The sequence below is a fragment of the Prinia subflava genome, chromosome 2, assembly GCF_021018805.1.
Source record: "Prinia subflava isolate CZ2003 ecotype Zambia chromosome 2, Cam_Psub_1.2, whole genome shotgun sequence".
NCBI lineage: Eukaryota > Metazoa > Chordata > Aves > Passeriformes > Cisticolidae > Prinia > Prinia subflava.
The window spans coordinates 92,893,253-92,913,363 of record NC_086248.1 but is presented as its reverse complement, the minus strand read 5'-3'; the positions used below and the strand labels follow the sequence as shown (position 1 = coordinate 92,913,363).

Sequence of the window (20,111 nt, the reverse complement as noted above, 5' to 3'; positions counted from 1 at the left end):
ATGTTGCTTGTTCCCTTTGTTCCCAGCAGCATGAAGTATCTAAAATACTAAAATTTGGTTTAAAATATGAAAAAAAATTATCTTAAAAGTTTTCAGAGCCATTAATGCAAAAGATCTGTGGCTAACACTGGTATGCCTTTAAATACAGGCAAAGCGTCAAATGTCTTGAACATTTACTGAAGTTAATGAATATGGAGTCTCTTCTCTGTTTCACCTGACTGTACAATGTCATCAGTTACATTTATAAATCATCATTTACAGATTGATCATAAGATCAATCTGTAAATCTAACACTTTGCACATTTTTCACTCGATTGGATGAAGTGCACACCCACAGACCCTGTCTTTCATGTTCTGATACAGATAAAAGAGTTTGATTAATGTCTCTAATGGAATTCAATTAAAAAAAAGAGAATTTGTTTGCCTCCTGATGTTTGCACACACGGGTGTGTGTGCGTGTATATGGAACTTCAGATACTAAAAAGAGTTGCTGCTGTTAAGATTTGAGAAGCACATTTGCAAAAAGTCTTTCTGGTTTTCTGGATACAGATTTGCAGCCTTGTCTTGTCTGGTACCCAGGGAGTAGCATTTCACCTCCATCTTATCTGTATGTGGGGTTGTGTTCAACCACAGACATTGCATCCTTGTGAGTTAGGCAGTATTTTGAAAATGTGGGCCACATCACACTTCTTGCAGTAAGACCTTCTTCCTGGCAAAAAAAATCTAAAATATCTGTTATGTTGAAATCATATATTCATACTGAAATTCTTACTGAACCAAGATTACTTAGCACAGGTTTGCTTTTTATGCTATCAGTCTTCAAAAATGCGGAGGTGGAATGTAAAACTGTAAAATTTGTCAGTGGTTTCACTTGGTAGAAACAAGTGTGTCATATTTCCTCAGATAACTGCAGGAGTGAGTGAGAAAATGCTATGGCTGTGTATTGGAATTCAAAGAATGGATGGATGGATGGGGCTAGTGGTAAATATTCTTCCCAGAAGCATTAATGGGTTGGTGCTTCTTTCTGTTAAATCCTAGTGCAAAATCTTGAAGAGGAAGCTGGAGGAGGGGATGGTGTTTACAGAATACGAGCAGATTCCAAAGAAAAAGGCAGATGGGATCTTCACCACTGCTGCTCTGCCTGAAAACACGGAGCGCAACCGCGTCAGGGAGGTCGTTCCTTACGAGGAGAACCGAGTGGAGCTGGTGCCGACCAAAGAAAACAACACAGGCTACATCAACGCTTCACACATAAGGGTAAGAGCTTGCTTGAGTTTGGCTTGGCAAGTGAAGGTGTGCTAAATCTTGGTTTGCACTTCTGGCTGCTCTTCAGCACCTTCTGTACCTCTGGAGCTTCTGACAAGGTTTAGGATGCATCATTATACCTTTGTGTGTCACCGTGGCCATCTCTCAAGTCCCCAGTCAACTAACATGCATAAGTTGATTTAACTGCAGGAGATTGGGAAGTCATTTTAGAGAGGCATCCTGGATTTTTTGTGCCCACCTCTGCCAGCTTGTTTGTGGAATGACTCTATTGGTTGGTGTACAGAGGTGCCATGTTTCTCAAACCTCATGAGAATGCTTAGATCAGCCCCAACACCTGCAGTGTGATAAAGAAATTTTTTAAAGTATGCACTGACCTTACCAATGAGGTCCCTGCATCTCTGACTGGAAACTGCATTGAACCTCCATGTTTAAAATTGTGTTTCTAACAAGAAACTTCAGATTTCATGTTAATTCAATATAGAAATAATTAAAGATACGACCTAACTGTATTTATAAGCATGGTCAGTTTTGACAGTGAACTATGCTCCAGTGACTGCAGCTGCTTGTTTTCTTTAAACTTCCAGCAGTATCCTCTGTTGGCTTTTACTGTACCCTGAGAGATGTAACAGAAATCCTCTGCATCAGATGACAGATTCTATTGTAAGAGAGGGTTGTCTGCGTTTTCTCATTGTCAAAATCCAAATTAAAAAGAAATAATTCAAAAATAATGAATTAAACATCCTGTTAAATTAATATTTCGCTGAGTAAAAACCTTTTAGAAGTTTAAAGAGACTTGCTGGCCTTGGCTGTGATTTACTGTGTTAAATCCTGGTGATTCAAAACACTTTCTGAACCAGGATCCTGGCAATTTGTCACTTTTCTGCATAGCCTGGTAGGAAGCAGATGCTGAGTTTTTGCCTAATCAGGCATTGCTGTGATGATGAATTTCTAAGCCCCAAACTTTCTACCTACAAAGTAGGTGGAGAAAAAGAAGAAGATATTCCTGAACGATGCTGTTTTCCCTGGCTAGTTTTGAGCCTGCCTTTTCTCCTGTGTGTCGCTGCTGGACAGGGACACATCTCGTGTCCATGGAGCCCCCAGGAGCAGGCAGCAGTGCTGTGATGCCTGACAGAGGGCCTTGGCAGGGTTTCCCTCCTGCACTCGGAGCAGCGCTCTCAGGAGCCAAGCAGATGTGCTTTTGCTTAGAAGGTGAAATTGCATCTGTGAAATTTACCTCAGCAGCACAGTGTGTGTCTGTGTGTTCAGCCCAATATTTAATTTTTAATTTCCTGCAGTTCGGGCATTAGAATGCAGTAAACATTCCAGGCATCCCATTCCCTTCAGACTATTTATGGGCCTTTCGTGTCATGTGCCAGGAGGCTTGGACCAGAAGTCAGTAGACAAAGAAAACTCCTCTGTCATCCTGAAAAGATCCATGCCTGCAGGATTCCAGCTCCCACTGCTTGGTCTGCAAGCCCCACAGTTTTACAATAATTCTCTGCTTATTTACCATGGATCATTGCTGTTAAGATACAAAGATCATCATCTATACCAAAGAGAAAAATCATAATTAAACTTATGGATTAAGCACAAAGGTTCTTAAGAGCATTTCATCTGACTGTTTGTGTCAGGTGAGTACTGACTTAAAAAGCTCAGTAACACTGTGATAGCACTCATGGCTGCAGACCATCAGTCCAGAATGCTGTGCAGTTTGTATTAATTCTCATCTAGTGCAAGAACTTATAAAGTCTGCCAGCATTGGTCTTGCAGTTTTTAACCATCATACAAAAAAGAAAATACTGCATAGAATGAAATAAAGCAAAGGAGCTGATATACAGGGTCAAACAGTTTTCAGTGAAGTGAGAAACTTGTTATCATATAACATACAAAACCTGATATTTACAGGTGTAAAACCCCAAGCATCTCAGCTTAATAAACAGTTGTTTTGACTAACAACCAAATTGATTTTATTTCTGAAAATGTATTCAAAGACTTGTACCTCAAACACAGTATGTGGTTGAACCTGTCAGAGTTATTGATTGTTCCTCGTAGCATTGCCTGCCAGTATGCTGATATTTATGGATGTGTCAGCATTTTTGTTGTAAATCACCTTCTCTGGGATTTATAACCTTGGGAGAAGTGGCTTTGGGCTAATAAACAGAATTAGGAGGCCTTAGCCTGAGAAGGAAAAATATTTCAACTTTCCAAAATAATGAGTTTGTCTGGTTCTTCTGGTAAGCATATTTTTGAAATGATATGTAGTGGTTCTAAAAGCACTTTGTCTTTTAGCTAAAATGTTAGAAAAAAATTTGTAAGCCTTTTCTGATGTACAGCAAATTATGTGTCATAAAATTATGATTTTTTTTATACACAAGTGGGATTTTTTTTAACTGCCTCTGTCAGTTAAACAAAGCAGTGTTTTATACTGGCTAACTGCAAGGTAATGCTGGCTCTGTTCAGGACACTACAGAATTTGCAGTCTGTAAATCTGTGTGTTAATGCTTTGAAAAGAATTTCATTACATGTCACACAAATACACAAATATTTCTGTAATAGGTGGTTGTGTATTGGGAAATAGATTTACGTGACTACAGCTTTGGGTAGTTTTAAATTTCTCATGGCATTTGATGTGCTGGATTTACTTCATGGTAGTTTTCATGTTCTGAACTGAAAAACCAAAGGTGAGTGAGGAAGAGTAACTTGAAATTAAGCCTCATCTTGTCTCTACCTGGCAACAGGCCTATCAAGCTCTTTATGTGCAGAGTGTGGGCATGGCTGCATCCTTAGGGATGGCTTGGCCTCATCTTCAGCAGTGACCAGTGTAAGAAAAGGCTGTTGAATAAATCACTTTTGCCCAAATAGAAAATAACTGAGGGAGGTCCTAGCCAGCAGAGGCCTTTAGCTTGTCAGGCATGGGGTCATTGGTGTTCAGGCATTCTGCACTACCCTGTGTTAATTTGCAGCAGGGCGATGCCTTTTTAATGATGTAGCCACTTCCTCTGGTCCTCAGCTTTTTTTCATCCTGGGTCTGTCAGCAAGCCCAGGGATGTCACTCAGCTGCTTACTTGTACTTAAGCCATATCAGACACAGGGCCTCTAAAAAATACCCAGATTTTTTTATTTGGTTGGTTGTTGGTTTGTTTTTATTTTTTCTGTATGATCCAGTTGCAATGGCAAGAAAGATGGATGGCGTTTAGGCCAAAGCTTTATGGCTATGGGCATCAAGACAGGATGTAGAAGCACTGGAGGTTATGTTTTGTCAGATTTGCTCTTATCAAAAGGATGATTTTTGTTCATAATTTTGACCAAAAGCAGAAAACAAAGAAGTAAAGAGTTCACTGTAGTTTCTTTTGTTTAAAAGACAGTTTTGGCACAGATGCTGCTGAAAATTCAGGCACTAACTGGTTGTTTCTTTTTCCCTTTCTTCCAGGTGACTGTAGGTGGAGAGGAGTGGCACTACATTGCTACCCAAGGGCCCCTGCCACACACATGCCATGACTTCTGGCAGATGGTGTGGGAACAGGGGGTGAATGTTATAGCCATGGTCACAGCTGAAGAGGTACGTGAAATCACAGAACAGCTCTTTCTGATGTGAGCCAGTCTCCTGTTATCATCACTTCCCACTCCAGTAACCTGTTTTTTCTATCAACATCCCCTTTTCCTCTGGCTCTGTTTGAACATATGCCTGTACTGCTCTCACTCTATACTTCCTAACTTTCTGACACTCAGTTTGGCAAGTGCTGAAGTGAAACATGCAGGAGCCCTCCTTCCCCCTGCTTGGGCCAAGCCAAACAAAGATGTTTCCATTGGAATGTGAGAGCGCTGAACTTGCTCCTGGTTAAAATGACAGAGATTTCCACACTGTCCAAGGCCAATTCTGTATACCATCATTCTTATCAGCTGAAAAGGGACCAGGAGCTGTGGTTTCCCTAGAAGTATCCATGTAAAAAAAGACAAAGGCAAAAAAACCCCAAACAAAAACACCCCACAACTTTTTTATTCTTATGCCAAGCAAAGCAGTTATTCCTATTGTAATCCAAGAACTATGTGCTATGTTGTAAAAACTGGCACATGTTAACTAACACCGCATTCGGCTTCATGCCTGGCTGCTCTCAGCAAACACAGGGAGTAGCAGAGCACATCAAGGCACTGTCCAGTTCCCAAGGCTGATCGAGAACAGACACTTAAAAGCTGCTGAAGAGATTCTCCTTCTATTTAAAGGAGAGTCTTCCCCAGGAGGAGAATATTTTCCAAGGTGTTGTAGGCAGTAGCTGTCTTTTGTCATGAGACAAGAGTCTTCAAGTAGTTTTACACTTAAAAATATTACATGGCTGAGAGGTTTAAGTTTTAATGGGTATTTTCTTTACTTTGTGGGATGCTCCTTACTTTTCCAGTGCTTTAAAATAAGAATACTTGGCTTTTCTAGAGAATTTTATGCCCTTTGTTTGTAGAGAATAATAATTGGAGAAACTAATGGCTTTTTGTCTTGTTTTGTTCTCAAGGAGGGAGGAAGAAGTAAGAGCCATCGTTACTGGCCTAAACTGGGCTCTAAGCACAGCTCAGCCACTTACGGGAAGTTCAAGGTGACAACCAAGTTCCGCACAGACTCTGGCTGCTTTGCAACTACTGGTCTGAAGGTCAAGCACCTTCTCTCCGGGCAGGAGAGGACAGTGTGGCATTTGCAGTACACTGACTGGCCAGACCATGGGTGTCCAGAAGAAGTCCAAGGCTTTTTATGTAAGATTTCTTAATTTTGCATGATACATCAACAAAAAGATTGCTCACACTGGATTTGGTTCACTGTACCTAGTTACAGCTGGGTTTGATATCAAGTGGTTGTTGCTGTAGTGTACACAGGCCTCAACTGGGTTATGCTTTGCTGCAATTTGGAGAAAAAAAAAGTGGGATTCCAGAGGTAGGAGCTAAGGTGGTTAGCAGGAGGAAAAATCCAAGGCAGCAGCAGCACCAAAAACTCAGGAAATTTTAAATAATAGGATACTTCTGCTGGCTGATCTGTCAGTGTAAGTTACTGCCATTTCCCAACCACCTAATGAATGTTGGAGATAATAGGCTGTACACAAACAGGATCAGAAAGGTCTGGGTGAGAGGATCAGTTGCTATTGAAATATGGTACATCTCCTCCAGTTTTTCTGTTTGCAAAAAGCAGAGGGCTCTGTCACACATGCAGGAAGTCTAAACTCACTGCCACTCTTGTAACCACATGTACCCAGGCAATGCTGAAGGGCCTCCCTGATTACATATGGTCCTGGTTCGTGCATTTCTGAAAATACAGCAATTATATTCTTCTGTAATGTGTAAATAACATTTCCTGATTCTTACCAAGTAATAAGCAGTCCCATATTAAGTAACAGGAATTCAACCATTATTTAACTTAAGACACATCTCTGGCACTGCATTAGGGAATAATGCAGAAATCTTCAAATTACCACTGAAGGAGTCCGTACATGGTGTACTGATGTGTTGGAGATGCCTGCCCTCTTAGTTCCTGAAAGCTTTGCAGCTGCAGTGTAGCTCTGTGGCAGCGAAGTCCTCTCTCAGGAAGGCCCATTAGTTCTACTTCAGTCTTGCCACAGCTACAGTCCTTTAGTGATGCACTGTCCTTTACATGCTCGATGTAAATAGTGCATCCTCCTTTCCCCAGGTCTGTCACCAAGGCAAAAAATACAAAATGACATTTCAGCTTCAGCAAAGGAGTACCAGGGAATCTGTCTTCAAGGAAATGCTATTGCCCAATTCCTTGTTTGCTCCATACTTTGTTTCTCCTACCAACCCCTGTAGCTGTTGTTGGGCATGGCAGTAATTGGAACCTGATTGTCCCCATTTCCTCTCTCCCATTGTTTGCCACCACTTAGCATCCCATTTCCCCTTGTGTATTAAAATGCAGCTTTTCTGATGTTGGTAGGCCTCCAGCCCCATCCTGCCTGTGGGCAGAGACAGCTGGGGCTGCAGTGCTCTGACACCAAGGGTCAGAGCAGGGGGTCTCACTTCCCACTAAAGTGCTGGGAAGCCAAGTGATCTTCCAGCATGTGAGGTTCTCAGCATGGTCTGACAGCAGGATGTGTTGAATGATGCTAGGACAGCCACACAGGGCAGCTGTTCCTGAGTCCCAAGCTTTCTACAGATGGCTTCAGGGAAAACAAAGCAGTGATCTCCCAGAAGGGCTTGTAGCTATTGAGAAACAAACTCTGAGCAGAGAGTGAGGGGGAGATTCTGTCACAATCTAGAAGGGAGAAGGAAGAGAGGAAACAGGGCAGATGGATGCTTGCTTCCCATCTGATACTGGCTTTGACAGGCAGTAGTTTCAATGGGACTTAGCTGTTGTTTTGATCCCAGCCTGCTAATAGCAGGAATTGCTGTAAGTAATGTCTAGAATCATCTGCTTAGGGGACTTGGAGATTTGCAAGGGGGAAAACAGAATTAAATTTTTTAAAAGAACTATTTAATTTAAAGGAGCAGACTCCCAAGTAATAATTGACAGCCAGCTGGTACTTGCTGGATGCAGTGCTGTTCAGTGCACCCTGGCCAAGATAATTATTATGTTATAAAAAAAGTAAATTATTGCCACTTTGACAGAGAATAACTTCCACATTCTTTCCCCCTCCCCTGCTAATTTTTACATTTAGATGTGCAGATGTTTGCAACCCTGCCTGCTTTCTCCTCTTGCAGCTTACCTGGAGGAGATCCAGTCGGTGCGCCGGCACACCAACAGTGTGCTGGACAGCAGCAACACCTGCAACCCTCCCATCGTGGTGCACTGCAGCGCAGGCGTGGGCAGGACCGGCGTGGTCATCCTGACTGAGCTCATGATCGGCTGCTTGGAGCACAATGAAGTGAGTGGGCTTCCTCTCCAAACCCCGAGCTCGTCCCTTGGCTAAATGTGACAGGCAGAGACTCCCCATGGCGGGTTACTTGCTGTAGTTTTGTGTACAGTTGATATTACACATTTTTTAATTAGGATTATTTTAATACATTCAAAGTTAGGGCTTTCTTCCCTCTTTTAAGAAGTTAGTCTAATTCATAACTGTATTTAATTAAAAGTCTAGAGACAGTGTCTTTACAAGCACTGCCTGAGAGAGGCTAAAGAATAATGTCCTTGCTCTTTTAACTGAAGTTTTCTGCTCTCTAAATTGTCTCCTTGGGCTCCTTCCTCTCTTTTGTAATCTCATCTGGAATGAAACTTAACTGTGTTCCAAGAATAAGTGTATTTATGTGCTCCTGTGAGGAACAGGGCTTTAGGATTTGCAGAGCCAGCATTACGCGTAACAGTCTGGAGTTAAGAGCAAGAGCTCCAGTAGAGCAGCCATGGGCAGCAACTTAGTTTTCATCTGTCAGTGGGAACCTGTCTAGGAAGAGCATCACATCTTGACTAACAATGTGCCACACAGTTTTCATGACAGCTGTGGAAACCAGGGATTTCTCTTGCCAAAGAAAATGCTCAAAGACCACAGCTGCTTGTAGAGATAAGAATGCAGCAAGAGTGACAAGTAGACAAATATCATCTGCCCCTCCTGATAACCAGCCACTGGGTGAGTTCAGGGAAGACTGAGGACTCCAGCAGCTCATTGTTCTGGAGTTACAAGACCCCTATGGATCCTGGGCTCAAATCAGCTGGGACAAATCTCCTCCAGCTCTGCTTGGGCCTCACTGAAGGTGAAGCTGTCCTGTAGATCTGTGTCACAGCTGACACCTTGCTCTTTTGCTTTTTATTTGGGGGAGAGAGGGAAAGGAGGAGGTATCCTGGCCGAGAAAGGGCCCTCAGGGAAGTGCCTTGGGAATCCAGCAGCCTCTCATTGGTGATCATTGCTCAGGAGCTGCTCCAGTGTGAGGCAATGGCTCAGGCTCCTGACCCTGCTTGCCTTTCCTTATGCACTGACACATGACAGAGACTGCTTCTGTTCTTCACACAGCAGCCACAAAATTTCTGTGTGTCAGAGTTAAAAGAGCCATCCTGAATTGCTTGTAAGCATCCGTGTAGCTGTGTCTGCTTTACAGCACCCTCTGTATGCGCACAGAAACAAACTCTAAGGGTCGTGCAACAGGGTCTGGCCACCTCAGTTTACAGAAACCAGTCTGTGTTTACAGAAATCACCCATTGGGCAAAGAGTAGCTTTGGCACCTCAACATCTGTGCATGGGAGTGAGCCTTGACATCATTCGTATGAGTTTTCATCAACTTCACTAGGACCTGACGGTAGTGCTCAATAATAAGGGATTTCTCTGATGTCCCTTAATTAAAGCATTCTTTTGTATTGATTAAGAATGAAAATCATCATTAACAATAAATAAATACAATTTTCATTAAGGGCTTTGTTTCTCTACATTATACCAAGTTAATGTCTTTGGTTTGTTAAAACCTAATTTAAAAGAGAAGATTAAAAATCTTAACAGTATGTTTTCAGTTTGTGACAGATTCTGCAGAGGGGTTCCTTTTCATTTATTTTGTAGTAGAATTGATTGGGGTTTTGTCCTGAAATAAAATTATTTATCACTTAAAATGTTTTAGTCTTAGGAATTGGTGTGCACAAAAGTGTCCTAGCAAGTAAATGTATTAACATTTTAGCAGTGAAAGAAAATCAGAAGGGAGTTTCAATAATTTTGACACAGACAATTTTGGAAAGCCTGCAACAGTGCTGGAACAAAACCCTGGACTCTTGAGCCTGAGGTTTCAAGTTTAGGTAAAAAGCCATGTTTAATCAAATTCTATACAGCTTCAGCCACCGTGGCTTCTGGGCAATGGCTGGTTGAGTCTGAAGCTGTATCTCATTGCAGGGATTGAGTTTCAGTAACTGCTGCATGGCAAGTAAATGTCACATCATTACATCCTTACTGCTGTAGACACATAGTACCAGAAAGTAATTGAGAACCTGCTCTATCAGCTTTTAGTCCAGACTTGGCACTGTGACACTAACTCATGATTGCATCTACAGCATGCTTTCACATGGGAGATCTTTAATTTGGGAGGCAGAAATACGTAGCATTTTTGTTTGCTCTGTTTGCAAGTGCCAGCTTAGCAAAGCGTTAGGTGTAATTTTTTTTTTGACATGTACATTGTAATGAAGGTGAATTTAAGGATTCTCCTTACCTGGAATCAAATACTAAGCTGGCTATAACTAGTGAGGAATAGTGAGGCTGAGTAGGCAGGAAGGGGTTTTCTTCCATTTCAGAGATAAGGCCAAGCCATCTCCATTTTGAGGTGCATGGATTGCTGTGTACCAATGAGCTGTCATGCACCAAAAAGCTGAGAGGAACATTATGTGCAGGTCAAGACTGGCCTGCATTTTTGTTATAGTTGTTCAGGTGAGATCAGATTCCTCTCAGCTCTTCTCAGCAAGGACCATTGCACAAGCATCTGAGTCCGCAGGGAGGCTTTCCCCATGTAAGACAAGTTAACTGGAAAGAGCTTCCATTTTTCTTTGCACCTGTTTGATAATAATAGGACATTACTCATCCCAAATATTTACACTCGTTGACTCTCTGGAGATATCCTTTTATAACAGCTTGTTGGGGTATGTGGCAGAATATTTGGCCTTGTTTTCAGAAAGTGATAGCCTATGAGTTAATACTTGTTTACATGGAATGGAGATTCTGAGTTTTATAGACATGGACAGAAATGGATATGCAGCGTGACTTTTATTTTAAACTTTCCAGGAAACTTCAGATGTGCCTGGAAGCAGATTCCATGCTCTGTTGGGCCTCCAAGAGTTAGCAGTAATCTCAGTCAAAAGACTTGCTAAGCTCCTCTTGGTGTTTCTGCAAGCAGGCATTACAAAGTGCATTACATTGCCTGGTAGGGTAGCTGTTCTTCAGTTTTATATCTTGAACTGCTTAAGAACGTCCTCCAAACCAGTGTGTATCTTAGTGCTCATGGTACTGCTGCCATAGAAGGTCTGTGTCCCTCAGCTTGGCTCACTTTGCACGCTGTTTGAATTTGAGCCTGGCAGGCTGAGCTTCATGGCTCAACAACTCCTCAATAGCTCCTCCTGTACCTGTTGTAACAGATAAAACACAACAGCATCATAGGTTTTTGGCTCCCTGAATGCCAGAAATCTGATGATAGCATCCTAATGAAATGTGCAGTGATTTCTAACGCTTCACCTCATGAGCCTCTGTTTCACAGAATTCATTTGGTTTTGGCTTCAGACCATTTTAGGCTGCCTGTGACTGCTCAATGGGGTTAGGGCTGTGCCCTCCCAGTAGATTTCCTTGTTCTGTGCCTCCTTGCTGTGCTTTAGTTCCTGCTGTAGAGCATTTTCAGGGCACACAAGTGAGTTTCTTTTGGATGAAACTAAGCTGGAGGATGCCCTCTTGGAGAACCACTAATGTGTGGATATTCAGTAAGTGGCAACAAACTGATGCTGGCCTGGAGTCTGCAAAACACACACTGTGGATCCTGGGTCCTTGTTTCACTTCACAGACCTATTTCTCCTGGAGCTCTATTTGCTAACAGACACTTGGCTGGGGCAGATCAGATGCTGGAATTTTTGGATCTTTTGGTGGCAATGAGTTCCCTTCCCCTTTAGTGAAAGGATCTGTATCTTTGTCTGCACATTTAATTTTGTCCACAGAACCTTTGTCTTCTGTAACTACAGTATAGTTCCCTGTGTCAGAGAACTGATATTTGAGACAGTGATTGTTTGATTTAATGAACCCACATCCTGATGGTTTTTTTTCCCTTTGCTTTATAGAAAATGGATGTTCCTGTGATGCTGAGACACCTGCGGGAGCAGAGAGTGTTCATGATCCAGACCATAGCCCAGTACAAATTTGTCTACCAAGTGCTCATACAATTCCTGCAAAACTCGAGACTTATTTAATCTTTTCAAACATCCCAGACCCAGCATTGTGGATCTGACTGAACCTTACTGAGGAACAAGGGGAACCGCCTTGACAACACTGTGTGCATATATCGCACTTTTTAAAGTTGTCCTGAAAGTAAGGAATGATAGTTCTTTACTAGTCTCCCATGGATTATTTTATACAAAATATAATTTATTTTTCTTGGAATAACTTTTGAATTACCTTAATAATTCATAAAACTTATAGTGACCTTCAAAGTGAACCACATTTGACATGACTGGTCTGCGTTGTAACATGTCTGTAAGGAAAGCAATCCTTTGTGAAGGTAGTTTGCTGGCTTTTATTTTGCTACACAGCTTCTGAAACCTACAGTTATTTGGCAGTGGGCTTTTTCTCACATAAGGACATTCTGGACCCAGTATGTGGCTTCCCTGGTAAAAACAAGACCTGCTAGATGTCAGCTCTGTGTGACTGGAAGCTGAGGGTGCACAGCACGGAGACCTGAGCTTCTGCACGTGCAGCCGGGCACGTTACAGAGGGCTCAAGCACAGGACATTGTGAGGACAGAGAGTTTTGGGTGCTAAACTGTTCAAATTCCACAAGAATTACGGTTTTAGATTAGTCCTTGAAAAAAATCAGTGTTGTATCTTTTTAAGGAGGCCTTTTGCTGCTGTGTGCAACCCTTGAAGGGGTTGCAAACCCCTTCAAGAAGCAAAGTAGGGTGAAGTGCAGTGACCTACAGTGCTGAAGTCAGTGAATGACTCTTTCCAATGACTCTGGTGGTCTGAGAGTGGAACAGTAGAGGATTTTCAACTAAATGTATCTGGAAAAAAAGCCAAATCAAGCATCCTTGCACGAATTTCACTAAAATTATTATTGCCTTGAGGCTCACCCTCTGTAGAAAAGGAATCTCATTTACATTAGGCATCTCCAGTTGCCTTAGCCTTCATGTGAGAACTATTGTTGGATGGTTTGAGAAGGAATCAGGCTAGAGAACCTAGAGGCCTTGGAGGTCTCTGGACTCAGCCCTGCTCACCCCACTGCTGACTTTAAACTTGCATAGGCTTGCCCAGCGTCACATCCAGTTTCAGAATTCTTAAGGGTGAAGATTTCACAGCCTCTCAGGGCAGGTGATGCAATGCAGTTCCTTTGTCGTGGTGAAATCACCTTCCTCGGTACCCCTTCCCCAGATACTTTCAATATTTTAATCCTACTGTTGCCTTTCTGTTGCATCCCCACCTCTAAACCCTGGTCAATGTACAGAGGTCTAAGCCTACAAGCACTCCTAATTTCAGCACTAAAGGGACTAAAATTAGTAGGGAGCTTAAGCTAAGGTTCTGTACAGAATGTTTCTTGAATGTGTTTAAAACTGCCCTGTGCTGATTTGGTGCTTTGCAATACAGGCCTAACAGGATGACAGAGTTTCTGGTGAAGATTTGTAGCCACCAACAAACAGAGAGGAATTATTTTGCTGTAATACCTTGACCATGTTCTTTTTAAGGATCAGTTGAGTTTTCAGTCAACTTCAGTTTTCCTCTAATTTTTTCTGCCAGTGCCAACATATCTCTTGTTAAATTAGCAACAACCATTTAAAGTCTTTTCAGCAGCATCTGCATGATAATTGCAGAGAGATGCTTTATATCTGGGAAGGAAGCCAAGGAATAAACCTTGAAGCAAAGTGTATTAAATTAGTTATCTCATTATAACTTTTTGAATAATTTCCTAATGATGAATTAAGTTTGAACTCAGAGCTGTCAAGTCCCATTGCTCCACTTGGATGTGAGACGTAGAAAATCAGTAGGGAAAAGAATCTGTTCCTATGTCTTATTATTCAGCTGCTCTTGGCTGAAATGTGTATTTCTGCTGCTACAGCGAGCACAGGAAAGTTACTGCATAAGATGGTGTGAAGAGCTGTGTTTGAAGGGAAGAAAATTAAGCCTTTTTTTTTTATGCAAAGATGCATCATAGGTGTCTTAGAAAACATTAATTAGAAAAAAGCACTAAAAATCCTTTCCAAATTAAGTCAGTGCCTATTAATGAGCCAAGTAAGTGGCCATGTGGTAAACAGTCATTTCCAATTAACTCCTAATGTGGCTGGTATGGTAGATAGAGGCCAATGTGAGTCACTTTTTCCCTTTCATTGTCAAAGAATGGTAATTTTAAACTTTTCCTTTCATCTGACTTCAATGTATTTTTCCCTGCTAGATTTTATCTTGACTAGATCTGTTAATATCATAAGTGAATTAGGCTGGTGCACGTCTTCAGAGGTTCCTTTCCACCCCAGCTTACAAGCAGCCCTCAGCATGCTGATGTTTTGTAGTTGAAATGTGATACAGTTTTGTAAGGGAAAAAATGAACCTTCTCACTTTGAACCTGTTATAGTTTTATCAGGCCAAAATTGCTTGGGCAGTATTTCCTAACCTTTAGGGAGTGACAGGAAAATGCATTTTGCATCCAATTTTCTTAGTCATAGCAGGAATGAACACATGAGCCTTAAAGCAACAGTGCTGTTTAGTTTCTGTCCTGCAGACTTAAACAGCAGAACCCTTGAGGAGAAAAGGACAGTTTGGAGTTGCTGTTTGTTGTGTTGCACGATTTTTAACATCAAAGCATAACAGTAGTTTGAGACCAGTTTCATCTCTTTGGAGTAAAGTCTGGACTGAGAATCTCACAATGATTCGTCAGTGAATGGAATTTTGACACAAGCAGCCTTCTCCCAGGGCACCCACCTTGCAGTCTGGGATATTCAGCCTACGCTCCCTGATGCTTTCCAAGAGAGAACTTGCAGCGGATGAGTAAGTCTGGCTTGGGCATCCATTGTGTGTCTGCTTTCCTTTGGGTACAGTCTTCATCTGTATTTAACAACCTCTTCCCGTTTAGTTTCAACTCTTACCAACTATAGTATTGAGGTGCTGGCATCAGCTTTTTGGTTAAAGTCACGGTCTGAGCATTTCATGCTTCCCATTGTTCGAGGGGGATGGGGGAGATGACAGCTGAGTTGTGACGCTGCTCAGCGCTGTGGGGATCCTGTTTCTGTCCTCCCTCAGTCACACTGGAGGATGGACATCAGCTGCTCAGGTCCTACTTGTTTCAGGTCCTACAAAGGCTTGTTTTGGCACCTCTTGTCCTTGACTACCTGAGGAAAGATGAAGCTTGTTCCCACAAACATTTTCCTGTATAGGCATACAGGGATCCTGAATGCTCAGCCTTATCAGAAGTTCCCTAAACTAATTTTAGCTGGCCGAAGACACTTCTCTGAGAACTTATTCGACCTATTGCCAGCACGGTCCTTGAAGTATATTGAAGTGCATTTCTGTTCTACTTATTTAAATCAGCTGCCTCAGCTACAGAGATTATTAAATATTTGCATTATTTCAAAAGCTGGGTGTTTTTTAATTACTTTCTTGTAAACAAACAGAAATGCAAATGGCAGAACACAGACTTACTCATTCTTTTCCAACCTAACTGCTTCCATAGTGCTTGTCATTGTCAGCCAGGACATTATTTTTTGATCCCGTACCTGCTATGTCTGTGCAGTTCACAAGCAACTCTAAAAGAAATGTTGATGGGCAATCTTGTACTTGGATATAGCACAGAAATCTGTAGGGAAGATTCAGCAGAGCTACTGACAGTGCTGCCTTTCCAACAGACTTCCCACTGGTCTCCTGGGAGGAGATGATGACTGAATTAGCTGTTGTCAGCCTTGCTAACAGTTTGTGGTCTGTGTGCTCAAAAAGTGGAATCATCAGGCTGATCTCTGCTGTAGCAGCTCTCATGCATCACTGAGGGAGGTCTGAGTTAAATTTTGTTGCTTATCTTGGTGGATAAAAAAATGCTAGGGTGGCAGCCACTGCAGGAAATAAAGGCTGCATCAGGAGCAAATTCCTGAGCTGGTCATGAGAGGAAGGACTGCACAAAAACAGCCTCTGACCACTCTTACACAAAATTAATATAAAGCTGCTGATGTGTACTTCAAGCATATGGAGTTTGGGATAGGTTTTGATGCCAGTCAGAGAAAGGCTGCAAGTCCGGAACTGCAGAAGCAATTGTCTCCATTTAGCTCTTGGCCTTCCAGAGAGGTTTTCTTGTAGGATCTGGTGCTAAGGGAGCTATAGATGCCATCTAAGCCTTTAGAGAGGACATTATACATGCAGCTGCTTGCAGGGATTGGGATTTGAGGAAGGGAACAGATGGCTGTGGGGCAAACAAGATGGAGGTATTAACTGTAAATAAACTATTGTTAGATTGTAAAACAAAACAGTGCACAGGTCAAAAATAGCAGTGTTTATATAAATATTTAAAGTAAATAAATTTAGTCAGTGTTTTTGGAGCGTCTTATATTACAGTTCCATTGGTTTCTCTCAGCTGTTTTTTGGCTCCCATTTCTTTGAAGTTTTGTTGCCTGTGCTTTATGTGCACTTTCACCGAGAGTTTCCCACGTGCTTTAACAACAGGACCTTGCCTTTGGAGAGTGAACTGGAAATCAGTGATAAACAGGAGCTTCCACTGGAGGATTCCAGCACTGTGTAACAGCATGGGAAGGACTGCCACAGATTCACCTGGCTAAGGTGGTTGGACAGTCAGTTCCAGGTATTTCAGGGGTAGTGTTCCTTGATTAGGCAGTAAGGCGGAAAAGAGGAAAGCTTCCTACAAACTGTTTCCATGTCAGGTTGGGGGCACCTCCTGACTTGGACAGTGGCTGGTAGTTGAGGAAGAAACAGAGATGTGTCTAGAAGAGGGTGTCAGCCCCTCTGGTGCACCTGGCAGCCAGTCCTTTGGGGGCTTCCTGAGAACAAAGCTGTACCCTGCTCTCTGTGTGTAGTACCTACTGATGGACCCATCTTCTATGACTCACATTATCTTCTTAGAAGCCATTTATTCCTCTGGCCTTCACAATGTCCTCTGCTGGTGAGTTCCACAACTTACAGATGCAATGTATAAAAACTTCCTTTTTGTATATGTTAAATAAAAATATTTTCTTGCTTCTGCTTGGTCCTTAAAAGAAAGGAAATCTGTAGTGCCAGAAACACTCATAATAGGATGTTTATCCTGTTGAGGTTGCTCCATATGGAAAATACATTTTCCTCACTAGTAAAGTACCTTTCTTTGGTTATTTTACAAAGGAAGACGTTTACACATGCAGATGACTGTAATATTCCCATATGTTATTGTGTGGAATGTGTTAAATGAGATAACATGTTTAAGTTTTATGTCACTGGATTTTACTGTCCTGTTTTACTTCAGTATTGTGATGCTCCCTGTTTTATTTGTTCTGTAATTCTGTACCTGACAGTTTAGCACGAAACAGTGATCTGAATCTCACCACCTCATTGTATGTACACATTTTGTAGAGAAATGAGACATCAGTTATGTGCCCTTCCTGCCCCCAACCCTCCTCTTAGGGCTGAATGGCAGAACTATTCTATGCTATTGAAAGCCTTAAAAAAAAATCTATGCATGCCATTTTATATTCTAATGTATTTTTCATATCAGTACATAAGCTTATGCTTGTCAGTTTTATCTTGTGTATAGAACTGATTACTTTTGACAGTATTTTTGCACTGTTTCTTTTCTTTCTCTTTTTATAATAAAAAGTTCTATCAGCATTAATTGACTGCAATAATTTTTTACCCCTTTCACTGCCTTTGTGTAAATAGTTTCTTAAATGCTTTTGCAAATGTGAGAATGTCTTCAGTCACTAAGGTTTTTTTGGTAAAACTGTCCCTCATATTCACAGTATACAATAAACCATTTTTTTTCAAGGAAAACAATGTTTGTGTTCTTTTCTGTATCAGCTTAAGGGTTTTGTATTTGCACCTACACTGCTTGAGTTGGTTTCCCATGTTAAACTGATAGGCACAGCCAGGGCCACAGTGAGCTTTGAATAACCTTCTGTAAACAGGAATCCAAGTTTCACAGGGTCAAGGCTGTGCCTCATGGTCAGCTAATCCAATTCCTTGGTGTTGAAGTGTGGTCTGGGCTCTGGACAGACTTGCTGAAGTAAAGGTATTATTTCCTAGGACAAGAGTTTATTTGACAAGACAAAGTTAGGATAGTCAGCTGGTGCCCTCTTCCTAAGCTTGGCTGTTGTTTAATGGCCTTGGTAGATCTGGTGCAGTTTTATGTACTCCAGCAACAACTGCTGGCTGGAGAGCAATGAAAGATTTCAGCAAAATGAGCTGACAAACCCTTGTTCTAGCAGTTTTATTTTCAGAGCAGTGCTTACAAGAAAGAAAACACAATGAGGTTCGTAAGGGGGACGTGTTCTTTCTTATACTTTATAAGCTGTGAAAACAGTAAGGAATGGGCAGGTGATTTTATTGTGCACCCTATTTCAATTTTGATGCTATAAGCTTACAGCTACACCTTTTTTCCCCCTATCCTTAAAAGCAAACTCTTGCCACTGAACTAAATGGAGGGGAAAAATCCTCTTGTTTTATATATAGGAGTAGAAAAAGCTAAGTCCTGGACTTTTTCCTCAGAAAATGTTCCTGTTCCTCTCTTAAAAATAATTGCTAACATATTATCATAGTAGTTGTAATGCACTGGAGGTGAAGGTATGGCTGTAAGGAAATATGAGCTCTCCTCTGCAATAACTCACTTTAACTTGTAAAAGAGTCTAAAAAGCCAGAAGCTGCACAGTTCATGTCTTGTGCAAGCCCTCAAGCTTCGACATAGGTGTCAGTATTTTCTGTACAAGACAAATTGAGCTCTAGGTCTTTGCTGTGATGAATCCTCATCTGCCAGGAGCAGTGATGGACCTGCAGATTAACTGGTTAAGGGAACATTGGTGGTGTTGCTGTAAAATGTACAGAATTTATCACCCCATTTCCCCTCTCTCTCAGTTAAGTCACTGTAAATAAAAGTGATGCAAGAAAAAAACACATGCTAAACCACAATGAAAAAGTAGGGCTTTTGCTGATTTGTCAGATTAAGCAAAACTATTTGGGCAGAAGTACATATCACAAACCTATTGCACCCAGTTAACTGTACAAGTGGAATCAAGAGGGGCCAAGACCACTTTATTTACTTTGCACAAATAAGATCCACACCAACATCTCTAAAGAAAAAAAAGGCCATTTTTGCACATGAGCCATCAAAAGGCATAACCCTTAAGAAACCATGGATGCTTCCTTAAAAAAAAAAAAGAAAAAAGGCAATTGTAGATATGTGGAAGCTAGGCCTAAGTGTGTTTGTCATTCCAATTATAGGACAGAACTGTGTTCATACTCTACCGCTTTTCAAAGCGCTCCTGAAGGTTTCCATAACAAGGCTTTTTAAATAAAGGTTTGAAGGATTGCATAGATTCAAAGGCTCAGTGGTCCTCTAATTCCTTTTTGATCTCTGAAATGTATGGATGATCTTTCCCATGTGCTACTTCCATGATAGCAATTGCCTATGAAAAGAAAAAAAAAATATTCACACAATTGATTCATATATAACACCAGGCTATAAATACTCTCTTTAGAGGTTTGAAGCAGTCTGACACCTCTAGCTACTTTTTGTCCCCTTGTAGTCATAAACCCAGTAGGAAATAAAATGAAATTCAAAACTAAGTAATAAAGGTTTTATATTCAGAGAATACATGTTTGATCTTAAAGGAGCCCAAAGCACCTTTTAAAATTATATTCCTGTCAAAACTACTTTGAATGCAACCAGCTCCAGGACAGAAAACTGCAAGTGTGGCAGGTAATATTCCAGCAGAGGACTTAGGCAGAGGTAAGCGAGCTCTGCTCCTACCCACTTATCCTTGAGCTGTCAGAGACATGCAGGCCTAGTGCAGGAGTAATGCTGAGGCATTTCAACCTTGAGTCTGTAAACCCTCTGCTCCTTCCAGGGGCTGCCAATGCCTTAGGCAGGGAGCAACTTCCTAGGCAAACGTGAGCTCCCGTAGGATTCGGGCAGACACTGCTGTGCCCAACTCCCTGGTGTTCCACCCGCAGCCTCTCCAGGCCTGGGAGGGAACGCTGCAGGCAGCCAAACCCCTGACTGGCACCCTTCCTGCCCTGGAGTGTGTCAGGGGCAAGA

General features: G+C 41.7%; 2 protein-coding genes across 3 annotated transcripts in view; one reads left to right on the top strand and one right to left on the bottom strand.

Annotated features, from left to right (window-relative positions):
* PTPN14 (protein tyrosine phosphatase non-receptor type 14) overlaps window positions 1-17,693 on the top strand; it is a 108,620-nt gene extending 90,927 nt beyond the window's left edge. The window contains exons 15-19 of the mRNA XM_063391031.1: window positions 1,039-1,257; window positions 4,697-4,825; window positions 5,769-6,003; window positions 7,954-8,117; window positions 11,972-17,693. Of these exons, the coding sequence (XP_063247101.1) occupies window positions 1,039-1,257; window positions 4,697-4,825; window positions 5,769-6,003; window positions 7,954-8,117; window positions 11,972-12,100 (876 nt within the window). The 3' untranslated portion in view covers window positions 12,101-17,693. The remainder of the gene's footprint in view (window positions 1-1,038; window positions 1,258-4,696; window positions 4,826-5,768; window positions 6,004-7,953; window positions 8,118-11,971) is intronic.
* SMYD2 (SET and MYND domain containing 2) overlaps window positions 10,935-20,111 on the bottom strand; it is a 36,555-nt gene continuing 27,378 nt past the window's right edge. The window contains exons 12-13 of one of the 2 annotated variants that reach the window (XR_010079428.1): window positions 19,319-19,479; window positions 10,935-11,272 (exon numbers count right to left, since the gene is read on the bottom strand). Coding sequence is in view for 1 of the 2 variants with exons in the window: in XM_063391032.1 (XP_063247102.1) it covers window positions 19,399-19,479 (81 nt within the window). In the remaining variant the exon portion in view is untranslated. Of the gene's footprint in view, window positions 11,273-18,273; window positions 19,480-20,111 lie in introns of those variants that run through there. The other variant, XM_063391032.1, reaches the window with a different exon arrangement.